We start from the raw sequence: 27,699 nt of genomic DNA on the forward strand, positions 1-27,699 counted from the left end.
TGATCGTTAGCGAGATTTTTTATTCACAAAATTATAAATAAACCTACAAATCAGAAATAGCTCATTCCTTCAAAATAAAAGCACATCAACATATCAAAATGTTGAACACAAAGCTCTGTATAATCTATGAGCACAGAAGTGTTAAAATCATTGTTACATATTCGACTTACATGGTACCACACCCGCTGAAGTGACGAATGCCTTTACCAAGGTTAGTCAAACAATTTAAATTAACTATGAAATATACTTGTTCATTTTAGAGCATTAAGGTCATAAAGTGACATTGGAAGTAATAATTCCGTGACGTCATCAATTATGGAGGGAGTAATAATTCTGCGACGTCATAACTATGGACCACAGCTCTTGTTGGATGGATTGTATTCAAGTTCCTCTGAAATTCAACACTTGGATGGGTGGCCCTTTGGATCACATGGCCTGAAAAAAGCAACAGCAACAATTCATCAGAAATATGTTTTAATTCACTTTAATATCTGGAGACGGTTCCACAATCTATGTCCAATCGTGAGTATTATCACAGAACAAGAGGGGGACGCTGGGCCTGGATCGCTCAACTTCGGAACAACAGAAAAATTCAGTGGCGATATATTGCACTAAAAAATAGAACAAAAGGCGTATGGCTGAATCAAAGCTGGAAGAGTGTTTTAAGTAAGTATGTATTGTGACAAATTAATGAAAACCATACTATATTAATATACAAGGGGAATACTATATCAATATCATAGCTTCTCCAGAAACATGACTATTAACACCCATCACTTTGTCAGCTATACTGAAGAACAAGAGCTGTCACTATAGGATGACACATGCCCCCTATAAACGCTTTGATAGAAGTTATGAGCATTTTACCATGCTAAATCCTTGAAATGCACTAAGTGACCCTGTGACCTAGTTTTTGACCCAGCATGACCCATATTCGAACTTGACCTAGATATTGTCTAGATACAACTTCTGACCAAGTTTGGTAAAGATCGGATGAAAAGTATTTGAAATAGAGAGCGGACACGAAAAGTGTGACAGACAGACAGACGGACAGTGTGAAAACTATATACTGCCTTTTCTTCGAAAGGGGGCATAAAAAACTCGGACATGTGTGTTTTATTTGGCATGAAACAACAATCTTACAGATCTAACCTTCATGGGGATGACATTATTTGAAGTTGCAATTTATTCATTACATTAATCTTGAACTAGGGCTATTTAAATCCTGATATTTTGTGGGGACAGACTCACAAGCCAGCAGTGACTATAATATACCTCCTCTCAAACTTGATATGCAGTGGTATAATAATTTTTATTTTACTCACATGGTCCAGGGGTTTTCCTCGCTTCATTGGAAAAAGGCCCTAGCCTATGGATTTTGAGAAGAAATTGCTCATTTTGGGAAGAATTCTCGCTAACATTACTGCTTTGGGAAATGAAAAAGCTGGTGTAAGTTTGGATTTTTGGGAAAACTGCCTGATTTTAAAGAAATTTTCAATTGGGAAGGGGCCTTTAATAGGCCTCTGTTATATAAGGCTGAAAACCCCTGTGGTCCGAGTATAATCATGTTATTATTCGATCACTTCGTAAATAGAATAATTAAATGTTATTATTCCCTCACATCGCCTGACTATAAATATATTTTATATTCTACTAACATGGTTAGAGTATAATTATATTTTATATTTCACGCACATAGTCTGAAAATAATTATATTTTATACTTCACTCACATTATCCCAGTTTTATCACCCCTGGAAACAATACCTCCAATTAATAATCGTATAAAAATTGGCAACTGTGAAAAAATATTTAATTTCATTATTTTGTTTTATTCAGGCTTAGGAAATGATTTAATTTAGGCTCATAATATGACATCATGAATTGAAAGTGTGCTGTTTCAGCTATAAGGGCTTTTTTCTTCTTTAGCAAGGGCCCCTCCCCTAAGAGAATTTCTTTTAAATGATTCAATTTCTCCAAAGTTACAAGCTTACTTTGGGAAATGTCTTGCCCTTTTTAAATTTTGTAGATATTTGTTCCCCAAAATGAAAGACCCTTTACCCAACCTAGTAAACACGCCCTGGCTATACTGTTCTTAAATTACCTTAGATACAGTATTAGATACACATGATATGAATATGGTACTGGGATCGTTACCACTTTGCTGGGCGACCAAACTACTAAAAGATAGTTGCCTGTTTTGGCAACCCACCGTAAAGTTATTTTCTGTAACAGTATTAGTAATTATATTTTAAATATTACTCCTTTCATCCCAGTATAATCGAGTCTCGCTCAGTGAAAAGGGGGTTTAATGCATGAGCGTTACGTGTCGTACCAGATTAACATGTGCAGTCGGCATGAGCTAGTCTGGGTAGACACTTTCCATTGTTTTGTATCTTTCATTAAGAGAAACTCTCATCTCAGCAAAAATCTAGTTTAAGTGGAAAGTATCGTCCCTGTCCGCTTAGGCTACTCTGGCATGACATTTTATCCTATTACCAGATGAAAATCGATAGTATAACAACGATGGTATAAACATGAGCTTTATACTATCGCTATTTTTAGATCAGATTTGGGGTTTTCCAAAAATTGGAGAATCTGTTTTTGTCAACTACGGCAAAAAACTTAATCGTCAAAAAATGCCATATTTGACAGTTATTAATGGAAAATTGTGAGGAAATAATAGGATAAATAGAATATTATTTGAGTTTTGGATAAAGATCAAGTTAATCATGCTCTGCACAAACCATCGGTTCTAAGCCTCCCATGATAAACTTGATCTTTATCCAAAACTCACATAATATTCTCTATTTACATGCATGCATGAACCCTTTACCACTTAGATGCATATTTACAACTAATTTGTAGTTTAATCAAAGACCTTTCTTACTAGATTCAAGTTTTTAAGGCTTCATTTCCAACCCTAAGATACTGATACGCAAGCAAACAGCATAAAATCTGAACAGACTGCCATTTACTCGCACTCGCAGGCTGTTCTGGTTTTATGCTGTTTGAACATAGCCATTTTCACTTTGCTTCTAAGTGGGAAAGGGATTAACCCAGTTCTCAGAGAGCTGCACATGTGATGCATCACTCACTTGGTCAGAGTTGGCTCGGATGTCATCAATCTTCAGGATCATCTTACACAGCTGTACTGCCAACATGATCTGGGCCCTCTTGGAAGACAGCGTCTCAAGCACATTCTGTTCCTTCATGTCTGAAAAACGTTAAACTGCAATAAGAACAAACAGATGGCTTTGCCGGTCCAAATCAAATATTGGGGGACAGAAAAAGGCATAAGTTAAAAAGTAACAAACTTTTGCCCGTCTGCCAGGCCCACATTTTCATGCACTTGCTATTCAAATCATAATTTTGCGAGTCAGGAACGCAAAACATGCAATTTTATAAAGACTGCAGTGATGTGACTTTGGTGACTCATTTGAGGAATAAAATACCCCCATCCCTCCCCCTCAAAGTTTCAACCAAAACTCTTGACTTTTTTGTAGATCAGACAATTGGTACAGCTATTTTGGGCACTGAAAGAAAGTAAATAAGTGCAAAGGGGGAGAAATAAAACTCTTGTGACTTTAAAAGTTTAAATCAAACAAATTAGAATATACTTTAAATCAGTACTAATATTTTACAAATACATTACACCATTTTTAGCACGCACCATTAGTGCCTTTAGAGAGACAGTCGATGCCGAGGCGTGGGTTGTTCTCCATGGTCTGCCTTGACTTCACCTCGGCCAGCGTGTGGATGGGAGACAGCCCGCTGTTCTCAGCCAGGGCCAGTGGTATACTCTCCAAGGCAGAGGAGAACGCTCTCATGGCGTACTGCTCCAAGGTGGAAATCTGAAGCATGACATACAAGCAAAGTTTAGATGAAGACATCATTTTTGATATATGGTTCTTGAGCTATACATTGAATGCAATTTTTTTCATACTTTCAAAGACTTATCATCAAGTCAGTGCTTAAGGGCATGTTGTCAAGGTTTCACAAATGTGTTCATTTTTTATAGTTTTTTTCCCTTTGTTAAAGATTATATCAATAATATCAGGGCCTTGTAATTACCGAGATTCCTTACCAACAGTGCATTGTTTGCATGAGAACACTCACACCGACCAGAGTCCATTTGGATTGGGAAAAATTGTGATGTATTGACTTACATTCGGAAATTATTGTTGCTGTTGTTTTGATAAGAAATGCTTCAAAATTGAGAATAACAGTGTTATCAATATAATATTTACAAATGTTCCCTTTATAGATCTGAATGGGAGATGAACTAAAAAAAACAATTTGGGAAACCTTCAATTGGGAATGCCCCACGTATATCGGCCCTGAATATGAACAAAAACAAAAACACTGTATATTATTACTTCAGAAAAAGTTCCTAATTTAAACTTAACTAGCATTGATTTATTTGCTTAATATTTTACAGTTTGTGCCTTTTGGATTGGAAAAAATAGCGTGGTATACCATAAAATTGGGAAAATAAAACATGTTTTACTGCATTTTTAAATTTATATTATTAAGTGCTTCTTAAATTTCTTCATACATTCAAGCCAATGTTAAATTAATACCCTTTCACATGTGTGTTAAACTTGCACAAGTCTTTTTATCAATACACAATTTAAACACAGCCTTTTCAAATGTCATGAATTTAATCCAGTAAATAACATTTTTTTAAATATCATATGGGGAAACCATTAACAAATATAAACAAACCCACTTCATTATTCTTCTTGTGTTATTTACCAATGAAGAGTTTGATCTCTGACTTTTACCTTGTTAGCAGCTCTAGCCACTGCCAGTGAGCACGAGATCTCGGGCGCCCCGCCCCCATACACCACGCGCTCGTCCTTCACGATGTTCCTGATCACACACAGGGCGTCGTGTATACTTCTCTTGGCCTCCTCAACAATCTGTAGATAACGAACATATTTAACCCTTTACCACTTAGATACGTATTTTCACACATTTGAAGTCCCTTAGAAAATAAATTTAATTAAATAACTTTCTTACTAAATTTAAACTTTAAAGGCTTTCATGTCCAACCCTTAGATACTGATGAGCACCAAACAGCATTAAACCTGAACAGACTGCGAGTTACAGGCTGTTCTGGTTTTATGATGTTTGCACATAGCCATTTTCACTTTACTTCTAAGTGGGAAATGGTTAAACGGGGCTTACTGCATGTGCCTAAAGTGTCGTCACAGATTAGACTGTGCAGTTCACTTTCAGCTTCAATTCTTCATTAAGAAGAGACTTCCTTTAAACAAAAAATCTGCTTTAATGGACTTTTTTCTTTTGTTTAAAGAAGGTCTTTCCTTACCAGTCTAGGCTGAGTGTCATTCCTGATTAGCCTATGCAGACTGCACTGTGACGACACTTAATGCACAGCTACTAGTGAGTTTTCACACAACCAGGCTCGTTTATCAACTCACCTCAATATATATATTCATAATCAGGAAAAGCCGCTTTAGGTTTATTTACATGTTTGGTCTTAAAATAACCCAAAATATAACTGTTATATTTAAGTGCAAAAACAACATCACAAGTTTCTGACATTTTATTTAGAGAACTAAAAAATTGCTTCTTAGATACCGTACTAGGAAAATTCCAGACACCAGATTTTGGCTCACCATTTTGTTTCCTCCCCTAATGAAGATGGTTACAGCTCGTGAGTTCTGGCAGTCTTCGATCACCAACATTCGTTCCTTTGTGGTTCCAAAGGAAAGCTCCCTCACTATGCCTGCCTTACCAAGTTTCTCCGCTGTTAACTCCTCAAACCTTGGTACGATTCTACCACCTGTTGCTATAGCAATCAACTGAAAAAATGAACACAAAGAGCCGTTTTACAAGAAAACAAGAGATGTGTTTGTCAGAAACACAATGCCCCCTACTGCGCCACTTTGAATGAAATTTTTCATTTCTATTATACCCCTTTAAAAAATATTACTTTCCTGGTGAAAATGATCTGTACCTGCCAAATGATATAAAATAGAAATTATCTCCCTTTAAAGCTTATTACTTCCCTTGGATTTGTTTTTTTTACCTTTGACCTTGAAGGATGACCTTGACCTTTCACCACTCAAAATGTGCAGCTCCAAGAGATACACATGCATGTCAAATATCAAGTTGCTATCTTCAATATTGCAAAGGTTAAAGTTTTGGGACAGACAGACAGACACACACATACAATGACAGACAGACAGGCTAAAAACAATACGCCACCGATCATTCGATCCAGGGTTATAAAAACAGAACTCCCATACCAGAATCATTTTTTGGGTAGCAAGAACACCAAGCCTAAGTACTTCTACATTATGACCGGATGTTGGTTTTGGTTATCAATTATGTCTGTAACCGTAATGTACTTTTGGAGACATTAAAATATAGAGATTTTATTTTTGACTTGTTTCTGTAGGGAAAGATTTAAGATCACAAAATGTACAGGATGTGTGGAAAAAAGGGTCATTGATGAAAGTGGAACCATTATGTGACATTTTCTAATAATTTGTTTAATCCAATGAATTTTTGAGAGCAAAACTTTCGATCAAGGTTTTTCAGCATAGAATTTTCATTTGTTGTTAAATGTTTGCTCAAGTTTATTAAATTACATAAGATTTCCACACTCCTTGTATTGACCAGTCCAGAGGGCAGAAAGAGGGAAGCAAAAAGGACCAGGGCACAGCGACCTACTAATTTGCTCTAGATATATTCCCCTATATCTGCAACTGTGGCAACAATAATTTTTGTCTCACACAAAAAAACACTTAAATATTCCCAATATGGCCGTCAATCAAACTTTAAGGGGACTAACAATGAATTTCAAACAAATTATGATGTCTAATTAGTCTTATTGTTCATACATAACCAACCAGGTTGTAAAAACAGATATCCAACAACAAAAAAACACTTCATTGTTTCAACATCAGCGTTTTTTTTTCCTTCTTTGAACGGGTCCGGTAAACGGCCCTGTTAGAATGTAAATAAGCAAAATAAGCAAACTGACACAACCACCCACCTCAATTTCTGGACCACCGACCCAACGCACGGCAGGCAACTTCTTCTGTAGCAACAGGTGATTTGCCTCATCGTCAAAACCCCACTGGCAGATGGCCAGGTTTGCGCCACAATCCTTTACCTGAGGAGACAGGAAGATTCAATTGGGCTAAATGCGTGTGCGTTAAGTGTTGTCCCAGATTAGCCTGAGCAGTCCAAACAGGGACAACACTTTCTTTAGACATAACAAGAGCTGTCTCCATGGGATGACTGATGCCCCCTATAAACGCTTGATAGAAGTTATGAGCTTTTTTCGAAACCTAAACGCAGAGTTCGAAACCTTAACACGGACCCTAAGTTCAAGATCAAGGTCACAGGGGTAAAAAATTGTGTGCGTATGGAAAGGCCTTGTCCATATACACATGCATACCAAATATGAAGGTTATATCTCAAGGGACATAGAAGTTATGAGCATTTTTCAAAACCTAAAAGCAAAGTGTGACGGAAAGACGGACGACAGACAGTCCGATCACTATATGCCCCCTTTTCTTCGAAAGGGGGCATAAAAAAAACACCATAAAAGCGGAAGTGTCATCCCCAAATCTGAGACGCCACTTCGCGCAAATGGATTAAGCCATGTTTTCCCAGAACACAGCTCAATAATTTTTTTGAGTCACAATTCTATCTCATTCCCCTGAAAAATTTGCATATTTCCCTTACATTTACCTTGAATTGCCCATCGGTTTTTTCTCACTCTTTGCAACTGTGCAACAAAGAATTGCCATCTGATTTAAACAGAACAGAAAGACATGAACTAAAAGTTGGAAATATGGAACCAGTATAAAACCAGACAGCCTGCAAGTAACTCGCATTCTGTTCAGGTTATGCTGCTTGCTGTTCATCAGTTTCTATCTAAGGGATGGAAATGAAAGTTTGAACCTATTGAAAACTTGAATATATTTGGAAAGGTCGGAAATTTAATTTGATTCACTTAGAAACTACAAACCAGTATCAGAGTGTTCAAGGGTTTACCTGTTGAACCATTTCTTGGAACTTGTGCAGTTCATATTCTCTGAGTTTCTTGTAATCCTCAACAGACTTCACCTCCATGTTGTGCTTGGTTTTTGGTTTGGGTGGCTCGAAAGGGCATGTGAGAATGGCTATACGTGCATCCTTCACTTCCTGAAAACATATAAATACAAAATAAATAAATGGCAAATAAATAAACTGAATAATAAAATTTCTTCTGATACGTTAAGACTGTACACAGCTAAACAATAACATTTCTCATTTCCGAATTATATTTACTGGTTTATTAATTATTTAAGGATTTATTTTCCTGTGTAATTCTAAAGATTAACAAAAAAAGTCTTACCTTGGGCATCTGTGGGTGGCTAAAGTCTTTATCAACAATGACCCCTTTAACCAGCATCGTATCTTCCAATTTCCCTCCGACCTTTCCCTCCACCTTGATGAGCTCAAAGTCAACATCTCGTCTCTGGAAGTCTGCAACTGCCATGATAGCATCCACCGCGATCTTAGCCATGTGCATGTGGCAACGGTTTATGCTGGAAATACGTCCAATGCAGAGCTTTTTAAATTCTATATCTGTAGCCACATACCCTTAGAAAATTTGTTTAAAAGAGTGTTATTTTCCTCTAAAAGGGAACTTACCACTATAAATTTCCTTCTTCCTATCGGTTTTACCAACTTTTTTATTTCCAAATTTGTTTTTGACATTTGTATAACCCTCGTTTGGAGGTCCCTTCCCCAAAGCCTTATAAAACTCCCTGAACCAATGACAAAAAATAACATAATTCTGGATGCTTACTTGTTTTCTATGGACTATAATAAAAGAACATTTAAGAAAGTACTTTTAGAGACATTCCAAATTATCCTTTGAATTTTGAAAGATGGAATCCGAAATTCCTTCTTTATTTAAACGCAGTTACCTTGTAGCCAGAATAAAACATCTGGATATTTTCGCAAAACTAATTGAGCTTTCTCAACTAATTAATCATAATTTGCAGCAGTGCTTTAGCCTTACATCTTTGAACCGAGTGTAGTCATGGCCAGACGTATGAGCGGCTCCTTGTTTTTTGGGTCGATCTCGAAGGTCTCGGCAATTGTATCCAGATGCTCCACGGCAACTTTGGCGGCCATTTCGTAGCCGTCGGTGATTCTGATTGGGTGGATTCCTCTGTCGAGCATCTGTTCTGCGTGTTCCATCAGAGCACCAGCCAAAACTGCAAGTGTAGAAATGGTTCGAGTTAAAATGGAAAAGAAAATAATTTTTCAGCAAACAAATATTTCATTAATATTGAGTCATAAATGTGGCTTCTATAGTGGTAACAAGGTCCTTCTAAGATTCAAACTCAGCATAGATTAGGTATTACACATGCCAATCACTTTTCACTTTTCCAACCCCAGGGATGAGATGGCCTATTCATGAAAATCAAATGCCTGTGTTTAAAGGGACCCGACTGGCCCCACATTCCTGTCGGAGCTACAGGGGTTAAAGCATTTAAAAAACATCTAAGTAAATGTATTCAAAATAGCTACTAAGTTTCAAGATTTTGAAAACCACAAAATACATTCAAACTAGCAACAAGGTTCACGCATTTCAAAAACATTTTAATGCATTCAAAAAATCTAATACACATTAAATAATTGTTATTTCTTAAAAAAAAAAAATAACTGTGTATGTTATTAAGGAATCAATAGACCTGAACAAAACTCAAACTTGACCTGTAAGTAGAGCAGGTTAACTCACACATCAAAAGTCAGGCAGGTGTTTATAGGACACGCGTTTGGAAAAATGATATTCCAAACAAAATGTCACAGTTCAAGGCTTGTAACTTCGCCAAAAATCAATTTACTAGATGGAAACTCCAATTTGATCTGTAAGTAAAAAAAATCAGGACAATTTCTGCAAGCATATTAATTGAAAAGTCTCCAAAAACTGTTATTCTTGAGAAAATATAAGTCCAAGGGCCATAACTTTGCATTACAAGAGGTCAATGAGGGCCTGAATGGCTCTACTGGCTGGAATCAATAGGGCTCAAGCCCTTGATAGTATGAACAATCTGTGTAAGTTTTAAACAAACAGACCCAAAATGGGAAATTCATCGCATAAACAAGAAATATAAAATTTAAACTTCAAATGGCTCCTTTTCAACAATAAGTTGGACAAATTTTCTTCACTCTCAATGGGGTTCTGGCCCTTCATGATATAAAACATCCGTTGAAGTTTCAAAAGGATAGAACTTTATATGTAAACAAACAAGAAATGTGTTTGTCGGAAACACTATGTCCCCTTCTGCGCCGCTTTGTTTTTGTTTTTTTTACCTTTGACCTTGAAGAATGACCTTGACTCTTTCACTCAAAATGTGCAGCTCCATGAGATACACATGCATGCCAAATATGAAGTTGCTATCTTCAACAGAGCTCCAGATAAGGTTTTGTGAAATTCTTAAATTACTACCAGATTTTCAAAAAGAATTCTTAACTCTGAAATTTTATTCTTAACGTTACTACTATGTTTTGGAAAATAATTCTAACTTATTTTTTCTAAATGACCTAAAAAATAAATAATAATGGTTATTTTCATGCAAAAAAATCAAAATAAACATACTAGCAACTTTATTTATGAGAGTTCAACAGTGTCTTTTCAGTATTATACAATTTTATTTTTCAAATAGCTTCATATGCCCAAACTGTGCTTAGATTGCATGCCTTAGATGAATTTTTACATATTTCACAATTAAAACGGGTCTTCCTTCAATCTTTTCAACGATTAGTCCTGGGACTTGTCCCTTCCACTCGTTTAATGTTTTTTTGTGTTTGGACCCGTAGTGTCGCGTTTTTTTTAACTTTTCTGACTGTGTCGGCAACTGAACATACAACATCGTATATGATCTTTTTTATAATGTCTTTTTAAACATTTAACTTTGGCTCACTTTGTGCACAATATGTTAAACGCGTGTTTTTGGACGCTTTGCAGTTTTTTAGGACGTTCTATGGGCGCCGCCATTATTTTTTGACAGATAGACTGTATACGCCGCTTTTATTCGAAAAAATGCGCTTTGTTAAACAAACCCGATAACCATTCTATAAAAGCACCTCAAAGATCTTTAATACGCGAAAAGAACTCAATAAAAATCGATACGAACCGATGTAAAAATAATATTCGTAACTTGATTTTGTAATTCTGAATGGTACGACAAGATTTTAAAATAAATACGTAACGGACTAGAAAATAATTCGTAATTACGAAAATACAACCCTTATCTGGAGCTCTGTTCAATATTGCAAAAGTTATGGCAAAATGTTAAAGATTTTCTTTTTTTTTCTCAAATTCAAGGGGAGATAATTCTGGACTTATAACTCTGATATTGCTCATTTTCAATAGGGTTTGACTCATCATTCAGATAAAGACACTGGGCAAGTCGGGAAATGATTGGATGAAAACTGTGGACTTTATTGTGTAAACAAGCCCCATTTCACAATTTTCTCAAATTAAAGGGGAGATAATTCTGGACATTTTACTCTGATGTAACCCATTTTCAATAGGGTTCGAGTCCTCATTAATATCAACACACTGAACAAGTTTGAAAAGAATCGGATGAAAAGTGTGGACTTTATCGGATAAACAAGAAAAAGTCTAACGCACACACAGACAGACAGAAACCATGCCATCCCAGAAGCTCTTCTGGCCTATGGCCAGTAGAGCTAAAAAGCATCCGGAATGTATGAATTAATTTATTGGGCATGAAAGGTGTCTTACACAAGAGCATGGAAGGTGTCTTGCAAATAAACACTTCATAAGGTCAGATTTTATGGTTAATTTAATACGTCATTGGGAAAATAGTGATGGTATACAGGGGTTTTTGCACTGTCTGCGCCTCCGGACAACGGAGGCATTCCCAAAGCAAACGGACCCTTTCCCAATCGAATTTTGATTACATATTTCCCAATTCCAAAAAAAAAAAATTCTTTCAAAATCGTAAAAAGTAAACATAATTTATATCGAAAGAGTGACTTCCCTTCATCCGCGACGTAATTAAGCCTTAAGCGACTCAGATTTTAGCAGGTGTATTTGCCGGATGCATCTGCCAACATTGACAGCGATAAGGTTCGAACTGTTCCGCATTATAACAAGTATATAGAGCCACACAAAACACATTCTAGTCCAAATCTGTGGACGCTTATTTTCAATCATGGCTTCGCAAACTAGTAAATATTACATTAAAAAACACGAAAAATAGACGCTAAAGGATGTGTAACGATATCATCGATGTTTTCGAAACGCTCAGAATCTCCCGAAATTACTGCCGCAAGTAACCCTGAACAGACAGGCTCGGACGATACGCAGCAAAATGTAACAGCAACAGAAGTAATGCCAGGGCCGTCAATCACAAAATCGGCAACTGAATGCTCATAGCCTTGTAAAAAAGTTGTAGTTCGATCGTCATTTAATACATTAAAGTATGAAATGAAATACCCATGGCTCTATTTTATGTCGGCCAAAAAAATGTTGCTGTAACTTGTGTTTGGGCAGTGTTTGTTTTGCATGTGTTTATATAAAGAAAAGTGTTAAAGCACAGACTTATTTAAGCATGATTAATTTTTTTTCCAAAATGAGCCGTTTCACGAAACAAAAATTCCCAAAATGGGCAATTTTGTCGATAAAAATTCCCAATTTGGTCAGACTCCTTTTCCCAAAATAGGCAGAAAAACCCCTGGTATAACTATTGTTTTGCATACAAATGCTTCAAAATTGAGAATAAAACTAAAAGGTGTTTTCAATTATATTATAGTTACTATGGTTCAACTTATAGAGCTAGATGAGAGATGAACTAAACGTTCAGATAAAATAAACAAGGGCTGTTTGTAAAACATGCATGCCCCCCTATATGGGCTATAAGTTGTAGTAGCAGCCATTGTGTGAATACGTTTTTTGTCACTGTGAACGGTGGTGGTGGTGTAGTAGTAGTAGTAGTAGTAGTAGTAGTAGTAGCAGTAGTAGTAGTAGTAGTAGTAGTAGTACCTGAAAATCAATAGGTGTCATCTGCAGGTCACGATCAATGTACCTAAGAAGTGTCATGTTCCTAGGCAAAAGCGTTCTTAAGTTATCATCCGAAAAGCATTTTACTATTTCGGGTCACCGTGACCTTGACCTTTGACCTTGTGACCTCAAAATCAATAGGAGTCATCTGCAAGTCATGATCAATCTACCTATGAAGTTTCATGATCCTAGGCGTATGCGTTCTTGAGTTATCATCCGAAAACCATTTTACTATTTCGGGTCACCGTGACCTTGACCTTTGACCTAGTGACCTCAAAATCAATAGGGGTCATCTGCGAGTCATGATCAATCTACCCATGAAGTTTCATGATCCTAGGCGTATGCATTCTTGAGTTATCATCCGGAAACCATTTTACTATTTCCGGTCACCGTGACCTTGACCTTTGACCTAGTGACCTCAAAATCAATAGGGTGTCATCTGCAAGTCATGATCAATCTACCCATGAAGTTTCATGATCCTAGGCGTATGCGTTCTTGAGTTATCATTCAAAAAGTATTTTACTATTTCTGGTCACCGTGACCTTGACCTTTGACCTAGTGACCTCAAAATCAATAGGGGTCATCTGCCAGTCATGATCAATCTACCTATGAAGTTTCATGATCCTAGGCCCAAGTGTTCTTGAGTTATCGTCTGACAACCACCTGGTGAACGGACAGACCGACCGACCGACCGACATGAGCAAAGCAATATACCCCCTCTTCTTCGAAGGGGGCATAACAACACACATTCTAAACCTTAAAAAACCTTCAATTGGGAATTTGTTAATGTAGGCATTTGGGAAAGTCATAGACTTTTTTCCATTAGGAATTCACCTGCCCGAGTTTGGATGAAAAAAAAATACACTGCTGCTTTATGCCACTCTACCCGGGAAATAACAATCAGGTAAACATCTGAAAGCAATTAGGAAACAAACATCATATAGGGAATGCCGGACAGAGACTTCAACTGCTCTACATGTATGTCCCCTGCATAAACATCAACAAGGGATTTGAAGACACCAAAGGCTCTTATCGGAAGCACCAAAGTACAGCCCCTATGTAATGATGCATACCTACAACACCAGTGGTGCCATCTCCGATTTCATCGTCTTGTGACTGCGAAAGCTGGACCATGAGTTTGGCAATCTGGTGTTCAACGTCCATTTGTTTAAGAATCGTAGCGCCATCGTTTGTGATCGTGATATCCCCATCAGGAGACACGAGTAGCTTGTCTAATCCCTTGGGTCCCAAAGATGTCTTCAACAGATTGGCAACTGTTTTTGCTGCCATTATATGTGACTGTAAATAAAAACACAAATACTTATCAGCGCTCTGTAACCGAATTGACTAATATCATACTGTGCTTCAATTTGTCACCAAAGGTTCAGCTAAGGAGTGAATAACTCCAGAATGTGTGAATTATAGGACATGAAAGGTGTCGTGCACAAGATCAAGAAAGGTGTCTTCGAACATAAACACTTTCATATTTAGTGTTTAATTAATCTAGAAGGGCAGAGTGGCATGGCGCATGACTTAAAAAAAGCATTTCTCACAGCGATTCTCTTACAATGGGCACATCGGGTGTTTTCAACTTGTTGAAACTTTTAATCACAGCTTAAAACTTGGATTATACATTTTAAATGTTATTTTCGTGAAAAATTCATGCAAACTGTATTCTTAAAATACACAGCTATTGTGTTGACATTTGCATTTATTATTATATTTTTTTGGAAAACATTTAAATCGAATGCAAAATACGAAAATGTAACTGATCATGACAGCTCTAAACTGAAATTAAACTTTCCAGATGTTTACGACTAGCGTGCATCAGATTTGCGCAATTACGTCACATTCATATTGAACGCCTGAGATCGTCTTTTTCGAATGAAAATGTTAAATGAACCAGTGACATATACAAACGCACATGTTTGTATACATCCCTGAATGAAATAAATAACATGTGTTTCCTAATGCCTTTAATAAATGCCACTTTTCAACTATAAATCTTGTATGTATTCATGAATTAATGATACATTGAACAAAGAAAGTTTCTAACAGCCTGATACATATGTATATCTGCGTGTTCCGCGTGACAATGAGAATGAAATATAACTTAGATCACAAAAAATACCTGTATTTCAATCGAAATCATAGACATAGAACGATCTTTTTCTAAAGGCAACCATTTTGGGATTGTTGTTGTTGTTGCTATTTCGTACCATAGCTATTTCTTACCTATTTCTTTTGCGGTATTTCGTTACTATCAATTCTTATATTTTGAGTCATAACAGTAATAATTATTTTTTTGCTTCTTCTTCTTATTATTTCCAATTTCATTTCTTACTGTTTTGCGCATTTTGCACACTAAATTTTTTTGTTCAAACTCAGTTACAAACATAGCTGAATTTAACCTCCAGTTCGATAGCGATTTTCAATGTCGAGCTCACATTCACCAAGGGAGATAACATGAACCTTTACTATACAAGGATTTATATTGGATGAAACAAACTCGAAATATAGTTTATTAACAGGTAATTTCTAGGGCTGTAACGATACATTCGAACATTCGAATAACTCAAATACGGCTGTGGATGGATCGTATTTGTTATTCGCCACCTCCCGAACCGAATATTTGACGAATACAAACAACGTGGTTTTGAGTCTGAAAGTTTAATCATCTCATCTTACCTTACAAATGAAGGTTCATACAATAAACCCCTCTATTTTAAATGTTGTTCTTATTCCGGCGTTTTTCATAGCGTTTATCCCACCCACTATGTTACACAGTGAGATTATCAACAAAAATAGCGTGCATCAGTTGAATATTTGAGTTGTGGTCAGTATTTATGGGGTAATGAAAACTATTTCTTGTTCAATACTTTTTCTATTGTCACACTGTTTTTATTCAATATATCAAATGAGCATATGTCAGATAGGCGACATTGAAATATCTACATCACCTACATGTATATGGAAAATGCTCATTAAAAAAATGTGAATGGGTATTGTCACTAATGCAGGGCCCTCAGACTACTTTGGGGGAAGGGGTCCGCAGCCCTTAGGAGGGGGAATTTTCACGGCCTTTCCCTTTTTGGAGGAATTTTTTACTTACTCTCACATTATTTCATTTGTACATGTTTGCACTATATTCATTGAATTTTTCATAATTTAGTATGTTTGAAAATATTAAATTGAAATAGAATTGAGATATAATAATCATGAGACACATCTTTCTATAAAAAAAAAAAAAATTTTTTTTTTAGAGGAATTTTTCCCCCCAAAAGGGGAAAAAAGTATACTTTTTAGGTGGGGGACTGCCGCCGAAATTCGGCGGCAGATTTGATAGATTGAGGGCCCTGTAATGTGTCAACTAATTGTTCTACTCAAGTATTTTATTGGTACTAGTCATGTTTTCAAAACTGTGTTCAAAGTTTAAGCAGTTCTAGTCAGTGTTTTGTGATTTCAAAGTGTTATATTTCATATTTTCAGTATGCCATGATACTCAATAAATCAAAATTTTACAAATACTCATAGTTTCATACTAATTATAATGTCATGTCAAGTTGCCAGTATTACTTTTGTTCATTGAAATTCATATGCGCTAATAAATATTTGTATTCGCCACCCTGTATTCGTGATACGTATCGTATTGGTCACCTAGGGTATTTGTGACAGCCCTATAAATTTCGATATATTTTGCTCAATATATACTATTTAGGAAACGTTCTTTCATAATAGTCACAAATATGTTTGTACTTTCATTCAGGAGTGATGTGCCGAAATTCGTGTCGGAACTCTCGCTATTCAAAAGATAGAGTGGACTATTGACGCCAAGATTCTGCCAAAGCAAAAATCATCAAGACTCTATCAGGGGACAAAAATTCCACTCGTCCGCTCGTATTGACGAATGAAATCTTGAAAGGACGAGTGAATTTCCCTAAAGCGCTCGTCCTACAGGACGAGTGAAAAAAAGCTGATATTAAAATGTATTTTCTGACCAGTTAGACTCTTTTTCATTAAATAAAATCATTTTTTTCTTAAAGCATATCTATTCCGAAAGTAGAACACGAATAAACCGGAAAATGTAATTGTAAATTTCATACAGCAGGTGCGCGTTGTTATGCGAGACTGTGTATCGAGTAATTATTGGCTTTTTGGAATAAACTTTGCGCGTCCATGTCGACAGAGAACCATCCCATCGCATTTACTGTAAGTAATGATTTTTAAAGAATTATTGAACCGCGAAGTACGGTTTTAAACCAGTCTGAATTTCGTCTGAAAATGTCTGACATACGAGCATTCTTTAAAGGGGGCGGGTTGATGTTCAAACATCCGAAACAGAAAGCACGCGAGCATTAGAAAAAAGGAAAACAAAGCAGTCCGTGTATGATAAGACCAAACGTTCGCGAACTGTCCAAAATATAAATAGTTTAAATAATTAAGCCTTATTAATCAAGTAAAGTTTAATTTTTGATTATTTCAGTCCTTTTTCTGTAACATGTTTAGTTTTGAAAATTATACAAGATGAAGTTAGCAAAATATTTGTCTTCATTTATTTATTTTGTGTTCCTCATAAATAAGTAACTTATGTCACTGTTTAACATTTCTTTTGTTATCAGCTGGCATAAATAGCTGAGTAAGCAGCATTTTAGCCGTGGTATAGAAAACTTTATTAGTCATATCAGCCCTTTGCAATCTTTATTTCACACATATTTGAAGGAGGAGTGCATGTGTTTGCAGGACGAGTAAAATTTTTAATGCAGTCGTCCTGCAGGACGAGAGCAGTTTAGAAATATTTTTGTCCCCTGTCTATGCATACCTGTCAAGGGTCTTAAGTGGCTGAGAGTGAGACCAGATCTAGGCATGCCCCCCTGAAAATTCTTGGATCCTAGATTGTCTGTGGTGCGTTATGGGGCTATTTCCTGAGCAAAATTAAGACTTTTTGTCTGAAATGAGCCCTTTTTTGCTTGAAGATATTTTCTTAGCCGGTGAGCCACTTGCTGACATTTGGCAGCCGATTTTGTTTTTGTTTACATAGTCACCGAAGGCCAAAGTTTTCCCCAGGCCATTTAAGCGCCCCTTGCCGGGGCGCTTGAATTTCAAAATCTGAGTCCCCGGGGCGCTTGAAATTTTCCGACCTGTGTGTTTTTCAGTGAAAGAAAGTGGAGATTGTAAAAAAACACAAAGGTTTCTCTATCAGTGTATCAATATTCCCTGTTTTAAAAGAGCACACGGTACCTACTTTCACAAGTAATCGCCATAAACACCACATGGGGTAATGGATAATCCACTGATAAGAGAATAGCATGACGCGCGTATAGATTATTCTAGCCAAATTACACAGTCATTTAAAAGCTGACAAGGATGTATTAGGTAACTTTCCAGTCGTCAAACTGTTATGTTCATCGTCCAATCGGTTACACGAATGCTTATGAGGGCGGGGTTAACTATCGACCATTATTTTTTATTGACGTCGGGCACGATGTAAAAGTTTATCGCAGCTTGATTAGCAAGAATTTGTACCATTTACGTAATAAAAATGTACATTTAAGACGTTTCGGGCATCATCATCACACCTTTTTACTGTAAACAAGTGTTACCTATGACTCTTGTAATTAATACAAGAAATTAACTGAAAGAGGTAAAGAAATAATTACTTATAGCGAGTAAGTTGTGCACATAACTCCCGGTTACAATTATGCGATAACAATTTAGTTCCAGTACATGTATTTTTCATCATGTCCATTTATAACGTTTTGCTGGCATTTATTCGACACGTAATGCATTAAAAAAAATTCGTTGAATTAATTACGCACACTGGTAAATTTTTCGTCCGATAATCGATACTTAGAATACTGATGATGGCAACCGGCCGTAATCCTCGTGAATTTCATGCATAATTCCGTCAAAAATTCATAACACAACTGTTAATATTTATTAAAATCTCAAATGGGAATAATTAAATTTGTCATCCGATACCCTTTCCCGTATGTCAACGTTAACGCGTTTTTAATACGAAACACACTTCCGAATGTAAATGTTACCGCAACGTTAAAATATTCTTGCTTCAAATTAGTAGTGCAAATTTATTTTGCATAGAATCTTTTTCTCAATTAAAAAAAGCGCGAAAATTATGCAGCATCAGCGATTTTCCTTGTCCAATTGGGAAAAGTACCCGTACCAGTCCAATTGGGAAAAATTGAGTCGCGAAAACCTCAAAATTCGGAAAAATCGAGTCGTGAAATCCTTAAATTGGGAAAATCACGTCGTGAAGTTTGGGTCTTATTGAAAACATCATACAGTTCATACTTAATTGAACATACCCATTAAAATAATCATTTGCAGGCATGCCTTAATGACCATTAAGTAATAAAGTTGAAATAAATAACAAAATATAATAAAGAACACACAAAATCAATTACAAGTTGTTTTAATCTCTTGTTAAGCAATGTCTCTGTCTTTCATTTTTTTGAAAATGTCAACAATCTTTGATGTTTGATCATCTATCAGTTGCTGGCATCCCTCTCTGCACAGCATCATTAGTGCTGTCAATGTGTCGTGTGATAGACGGTTCCGATTGTTCGTGCAAAGATTGTTCATTAGACTGAACACCCTTTCCACAGAGGCAAGTTTACAAACCGACGTAAAACAGTACGCTGGCTCCCTGACAAAAGAACCGGAAACAGTAACGACTCTATTGATTTCACGCGCTGAATAATAAAACCCAAAAATTAATCGAGTGCGTGGTTACACACAACTATACGATTTTCTTTGTTCGCTCGCCGAAAGTTGGGTTTTGTGACGAAACTTTCGGTCGTTTTGAGCAAAAATTTGGACGCCGATTGGGATTTTTTAGATGCCGATTGAGAATTTGGGAAATTTTTGCTTGATTGGGAAAGTACCGTTTACCGGTACTTTATAAAGAGGGAGGAAAATCGCTGAGCATGTACAACGTCGCGTGTATTGTTTTGACAAGCACACAACACGTCAGAGGATTGACGCATGTTCAGAGGCAATATTTCATCAAATCTATAAATAGTCACTTAAAATTTATTTGATACTATTGAAAAATGGAAAGGTTTGTTCAAAAGAAATAATTGAGAGCTTTTATCGTAAATATTTACCAGAAAGTGATTTATAAAAACGGAATAAACAGGATTATCGGATAATAAATAAAGACGTGAATAGTAGTATGTATGCAGTAATAGAGTTGGGTTGAAACGGATGTATTGGAGAATCATTCGAGTCAGGATTTTACTGTCAGTACGGGAAAGTTTTAAAACAATTAAACAATATAAAAAAGTATATAAATTTTTTAATGACATGGGGATTTTTTGAAGAGTCATAGCGCACCAAATGACGTCTTTCGACGCTGTTTTTCTTGGAGTTAAAACGCACCACAGAGCGTTAATTGACACGTTAAATTAAAAAAGTCAACGTCGGGAGGGGTGTACCACCTGTATCGGCCCCGGGGCGCCTGACAAAAATCCTGTGGAAAGCACTGCGGAAGGCGTAGTGATAATGATACATTAACACCGTTTAACAGTTTCCGTTATATGTGGTATTTAGGTTAGAAAGCACTTAAACAGCCCGCCAGTCTCGGTAGTAAAATTCTACAACATTTTATGAAATCCAAACATTACTTTTTATTTTTTTTTGCTTTTGAAGAAATGCGTGAGAAATTACTAAGTCAGCGTGAGACCGTCAATGCATGCCAAAAACCGTGAGACGGCGAAACCGTGAGACTTGACATGTATTCTCTATGGCGGCAATTTATATTGACTCCAACTTGACCAAGTATTAAATTCACATCATGCTGATTTAAATTCTTTGTAAATTGTTTCAAGACACCTTTCATTATAAGTATTACTATTAATATTAACTATGGTTATCAAATTTTGTATCCCAGTTACTCCTATAAATATGAGGTCGATTTACATCGACCTCATATCGTTTAACGTTATTTTGCAATAGCATCGTTCCGACATGAATTCATGTCGGAAGCTTTAACGGCATCAAATTCATATAACAGCACAGAATAATCATGCAATAAATTATTAAACATAAAATATAAACATTATTTTACTAATTGCATTAGAAAAATGTTTATACAAACTTACAAGTAATGATAGTCCAGACCTTAAAACACTTCCACTGTTCAAATTCCATATTGTTGCCATATAGCACTGTGTAAATTGAAAGTTGCATAATGTTACCTCATTGGTCGGTTATAAATACATTGTTTCTCTATATATAGTATTCGATTTAGACGAAAATAATAATTTACGTGGAATGTCATTAGTTTTCCATTAAAACTTTGATCTTGCTGTGAGTGTTTATGGACGTTATTAATTATGTTATACTTATTTTTGTATTTCATTAAGAATTAGAACGTGTAGCCCTTTTTGTTAACTGTTTTTAGCAAACGATTCGCGGCTTAATAAGACACTGAAAATAGTTAAAGCGACACTTTCATTTAAAGATTAAATGTGAACAATATTAAATGAAACCTTTTTTGGTATTAATATATTTTATTGACATGTTAAATTCGATACTTGAAAAGGTGTTTAGTCTTTAAAAATATGTCGCTGATATTGTTAAAGCGGGTATATACGATTTTTTTATATGTGTTTAATTATAATATATTGATAAAATATGTTACAATAACATAAAATTGGCAAGATAAATTATACATTAAAGCCGAATTTCATAAAATGCAGCAAAGACAAATTAGCGCCCCGAGCCGATTGTGACGTAAATATTTTCCTACAATAACCGAATAATTCGTCTTTGTATTAGGATCGGAGTTAGTGTTCGTGTGTCGTATGAATAGATATCGTTGCAGGAATTCAAATAAACCGTTACACTAAGTTTAGATTAACATCTTACATGTATGGTATACATGCTGGCGAATTCGGCTGTACAGCCGTTTTCAATTTCAGAATTAAATATCTGGCTTATTTCGCATTTTTCGAAACATGTTCTTTTTAACTTTTATTTTAATTTATATTGAAATACATATATAATAAGTTTTTTACACATTTAATATAAATTCATAAATATTTGACAAAATCGTATATACCCGCTTTAATTTCAATAACTGTTAATATGCTTAATGTTGTATAAGAAATTGAATAGTTTCACTGAGTTGTATTCCCGCCTAAAATCCGATATCGTAAAACGCGCAACGGTTAAGAATAAGGTCTAAATAAGTTTAAGTATTCAGATCTGAATATCAGCAGCTGTGCCAGCTGGGAAGCCCCGTTTTGGCTTTAACAACCGCAAGCGAAACAACATACTTGTTTAAGTCTTGCACTTAGACTCCATGATCACAAGTATAGGTCCCTGCTGTGGCGTATGACACCATAGTGTTATTTAGTATTGGTCGGCACAGTATCTGATCATAACGAGACAATTGGTTTGTGCTGAACACAGGGGCAATAAAACCACAGATCTATCAATAAACAAGATTATTGAGATATCTTTTATTGAACACCGCGATAAAAATGCTCAAACCACGGACTCTAGATTACACGGATAAGAAACATGGCAACATTCTCAGAATCATCACTGCTATATGTGTAATCAACTAACAATTCGTCTAAAAATAATTTATATATTTGAGTTGAAGACGATGTACTGTTGTATAAGTCTGAATAAACTATCTGTCTACCTGTCTAAATATAAGTCGTCATCGTCCCAGTGAAAAAAAATCTGATTTTGAATAGTTGGACATGATGCCCTGATGTCAAAATACGAAATGACCCGCGTAACACCGACCGTGATTTTCAAGAATCTTTAATAAATTGATAATTTAAGGTAAATAACATTTCATATAATTATACATAATTCCCTCGTTGATAATTAACAGCAAACGATGAATGTTTTTGACACCCATTTTATTTCAAGTATGCATGCAAAGCCGAATAAAATCGAGAGGGTCCGCTATATACGCTTATCATAAATTTAACACCCTTTCTGTGTTATAAACAAGAGCTGAAATCGTTAATTTATTTATAATAAGCTTTATTGATATGTTTCGTGAACATAATACTACAATATATTCCATAAAAAAATATAATAATCATGGCAAAGGAAATTCAATGGCCGGTTTCTAATCAAAAGCATAATCGCCAAGACCGTAGCATCAGTTCAGTGCGTTAGGAACGCGCGCTACTTTCTTCCGCCTTCATTCCTTAATTACTTTCGTTTTTAAACATTTTTTTTTCTATCGTATACAGAATTCTATTCTCCTAAGCAAGATGTAATTTTTAAAACTGAACTCCAAATATAAACGCTACAAATTGGTATTAAGTACGAACATGTCAACCGTAAATCTAGATTCTAAAACACCAAAACGGTATGATATTTGCAAAAGTTAAAGTTATAACTCGCCGGGCTGTCGAAATCAGAAGAACCTACAAATTGGTATTAAGTACGAACATGTCAACCGTAAATCTAGATTCTAAAACTCCAAAACGGTATGATATTTGCAAAAGTTAAAGTTATAACTCGCCGGGCTGTCGAAATCAGAAGAACGCTACACATTGGTATTAAGTACGAACATGTCAACCGTAAATCTGGATTCTAAAACTCCAAAACGGTATGATATTTGCAAAAGTTAAAGTTATAACTCGCCGGCTGTCGAAATCAGAAGAAAAACTTAATATATATTTATATATCTGTTTACTACGTAACGTAAGCTTTCTAATGATATATAATTTGTCAAAATCGGCCGAGAAATGAAACTATAATTCAACAAAAGACGTGAGTGGGTACATCAAAATGTATAACCTCGGCGCTTCGCTGTACGCTAATTGTACAAGATCGATAGCCACAATACGGTAAAACGCGCGGTGGTAAAACATAAAATGTGTATTTCTTGTGTTTATCTCGCTATAAATCCATTAATAACAACGGGAATATGCTAAAACGCATATTTTTTGAAAGAGGAATTAATAAGCAACAAGATAACGTATAAACCAATAAAATCAGATGAATAGTTTTTGCATAAGATTGAATTTACTACAGTAAGGGTCAAATACTCGATTCATCTCCTAACAATATACACTCCGTGATACAACTGGTAGTTTTAACACACACATATAGGTGCCATTTAATTAAAGAGTACAGAAAGCTAAAAAGTGATGTGGTTTGTTGTACAACAACAATTGGTTATGTGTAACCTATTCAAAAAATAATTTCGTTCAAGATAATTCAATGTAATTCTATAAACGACAAACACACTTCGTGTGTTGTGTATGTTTATTTGTTAAAATGTACATACGTGGTTTAAAGCACAATTTTTATACATTTAAGAGGTAATCGCTCACATTTATGTCTAATTAATGATAATTTTATGCATTAGCAAAGATTTAACGAGAAAAACTGAAGTTTAAGTTGAACTCAATTTGCTATAGGAAAACGACGGTAGCCGTTTAGACGTAAGCGGGGTAGCTTACGTCTAATTATTTGGACTATATCCCAGTGTGACCCAAATTCGACGATGTAACGGTTACATGAAGCAATATTTAGCAAATAATGAAAGAAATAATGAAATGTTTAATAGGACAAAATAATAATTTTAAACTCGGCTGTATTACTTTGAAATGATTTCAAGACAATAATCATCCATTTAATCAATACAAATAGAAGATCGTCGAATTTAGGTGTCGTCGAATTTGGGTTGCGGTAGGACATATATAAACTGTCAAAATAGTTTTTATGCAAATTAAGAAAAACAATTGTCAAGTAACAGTTCCAAATGTTACATGGCAGTAATTTGTGACATTTTCAAAATAAATGCGTCTTCTTATGAATCACTCATTTTAATAATGCAATATTTGTGTATAAACAAACAAGTCGAATCCTATTTTTGACATACATACTTTATGAGCCTCAATACCGGTCAATCTTCTTTTGTTTTCTTGATCACGGATAATAATAAATGGTCTCCCATATTCGTCAAATGCTAGCGATCCTCTGCTATCCATTTTGAAAGAAAATGTCTCTAGAAACAAATGGATTAATCAAGATACAACTATATATGTCTGGACATGGAATCCTACTCCAGAAGGTTCGGTTCCGAACAATAACAAACTTAAGTGGAAACGGTCACAATACAAAACGGCCTTACACAATCATGGCCGTAAATCACTGCATTCTCCTAGCAGAGTTGTCGTTCGTGCCTCAACATACATGAATGTAATGAACCGCAGTGTAAGATAGTGAAATCACGGGCGCTTCATCTTTTTTTAGATGCATTAATAAATGAGCCAATGCAACTTCCCAAGTGACGCTCAGGTCTGGGTGTTTTGGAATTTCATGGATAACTTTACATGGTGATTATGGTTTATATGTTTAGTTGATGTTTTTTTCAGAATCGTTCGCATTATTTTAAAAATCGGGCAATGTAATGCGATTAAGCGAAGATCAATTCATCTAAAAATATACAGAAACATAATTCTCAACCCATTTTAAAACGTGAGAACCTTTATGAATTGTGGTTTGGTGGAGTTTTAAAAAGAAATTCGACGAGTTTTTCCGCTGTGAAGAGCAAATTTACACCCAATTAAAACGTCATCAAACGATTGCGTACAACATATATGCTGCATGCATACAAGTATTGGCTTCTTGCCGACGTAATAGATAATTTGTCATTTTTCTAAAAGAGATGGAGCCAATGCTGTGGAGATGGCGCTAATGATAGGAGTTGGCGTCAATGCAGGATGTATCGATTAACAGTTGTATCGAAATGACATCATCACATGGAGAACATTTGTTACATAATGTTATTTTTATATTTACTTTATTTTGCAACGTACATGCGAAGGCCCAAATCTTTACAGGACATAAACACATTCTATAATAAATAAGATGTAGTGTTTTAAATATACGTATCAACTCAATTAAGAAGTCACCAACATGAATAAAAAATACTGTACGATATCTACCAAAAATGTGTTATACTCAATAAAACAATTAAATAAATGGTCAACAGTATCAAAAAAGTTCATCGACCGCAATTGTTATATACAGTATGATAATTCACGAAATAAATATAAGATAATACTTCTTCTTGAAACGATGATTTGTGTCCCTTAATCCAAATTCTTAATTGACCAAAAGGCCAAGGTAAAGAAATCTAAATTAGGCTCATATATGTAGTTTTTCGCACTATCAACTCCAAAAAAATGAAGATAGTTCGGTCTTTTTCCGTTAACTTTTTTGGTAAAAACAAGTAAAATGTTCTTATCTTACAAAGGCGAACGTTTAAATCCATCAAGACATTATTCAAAAACCTACTTTTTCTAATTTAAAACGCAAGAGCTCAAATGTGCTCAAGTAGTCAACTTACAAAAATAAATGTAAGTCGTGTAAACATAATAGTAACCATTATATCAAATGTGTCACTTTAGAATAGCTATAAATGTGCATTGGCGCCACCTCCTATTCTTTGCGCCCCTTCCTTGGCATTGGCTCCATCTCTTTTTTAATGCAAATTTATCTTTTAGATCTGCTTGAAGCCGATGTTTTGGTGCTTGCATAACTTATACATGTTCAAAGAAATCGATTTATGTAATGAGCGATTTACTTGGCTGTGAATTGTGCTCGTCGCAAAGGCAAATGAAATCGATTTGCTTTTACGAATCCTACCATGCCACACCTTATAATGGTCCTCACGGTCCCAAATGGGTTGTGATTGTCTGTTTATGTACATTTTTGGACGAATTTATCTTCGCTGAATCGCACTAAATGGGCCGATTTTTAAACACAATACGAAATATGTTTTAAAAAAAACATATAAAAACTAATCACCCTGTAAAATTATCCGTTAAATTTCAAAACATCCGGGCCTGAGTACGACATCGGCATTGGCTCATTTATTAATGAATTTTAAAAAGGGGTGGCGCACGTGATTAACGGCCGTGACAATGTCGGAGAACTCGGTGAACAACCAGTTTTATATTGTTACCAATGAATCGGAGCATCAATATAAACTGTTTACATCCTAATTAATTGATAAAAAATGCTATTATTATGGACTTAATATTGAAAAAAATTGTTGTTGAGTTTTAATAAAATGGTTTATTTTTTCGACGTTAAGGTTTATATTACGTCTTCCCTTTTCTGATTAGACCCGTTTTCTTATGACGATTGTTTCGTAAAACATTAACAAAAAAAATATAAAACATTTATATGATTTTAGATAATTGAACGTGTTTACTTAACTCGGGTCCGTTTTCGTGGCAGAACAAGTACATGGTGTCTTTGGTTGATATTTAAATATAGGTCCCAGATTGAGGATCGAACTCATAGCCCTTGTTGAGAAGTTAACAACAAATTCACCACACAGCCTTTAAAGTAACCTTTTCACAGATTCGGCAGATATTTAAGTTGGTCATTAAATGCTTTATATTGATCAATGAAAACAAATGATCTAAAAACACTCCACTAAAAATCAAGAATAAAATTAAAGAAATAAAAAGTAGCACTCAACTGGGCTCGAGTCACTGACCCCTGGAGTAAACGTCTACCGCTTAGACCGCTCGGCCATCCGTGCCCCTACAATAGTGATGCCCCTTTAAGAAGTCAATAAAATATTTGTATAATAAGCTCTTATCT

The 27,699-nt window shown here is 35.4% G+C and overlaps 1 protein-coding gene across 1 annotated transcript; it reads right to left on the bottom strand.

Annotated features, from left to right (window-relative positions):
• Positions 1 to 25,175, bottom strand: LOC127860224 (T-complex protein 1 subunit epsilon-like). Its single transcript, XM_052398153.1, has 11 exons — positions 24,963 to 25,175; positions 14,148 to 14,373; positions 9,055 to 9,253; positions 8,383 to 8,575; positions 8,040 to 8,189; positions 7,030 to 7,149; positions 5,645 to 5,830; positions 4,787 to 4,924; positions 3,673 to 3,853; positions 3,098 to 3,216; positions 1 to 435 (listed from the first exon to the last, which is right to left on the bottom strand). The coding sequence occupies exons 1-11, from the start codon at positions 25,065 to 25,067 to the stop codon at positions 427 to 429; spliced, it is 1,626 nt and encodes a 541-aa protein (XP_052254113.1). The 5' UTR covers positions 25,068 to 25,175; the 3' UTR covers positions 1 to 426.
• Positions 25,176 to 27,699: the final 2,524 nt, after the last annotated feature.

The sequence above is a fragment of the Dreissena polymorpha genome, chromosome 15 (genome assembly GCF_020536995.1).
Source record: "Dreissena polymorpha isolate Duluth1 chromosome 15, UMN_Dpol_1.0, whole genome shotgun sequence".
In the NCBI taxonomy this organism is placed as follows: domain Eukaryota; kingdom Metazoa; phylum Mollusca; class Bivalvia; order Myida; family Dreissenidae; genus Dreissena; species Dreissena polymorpha.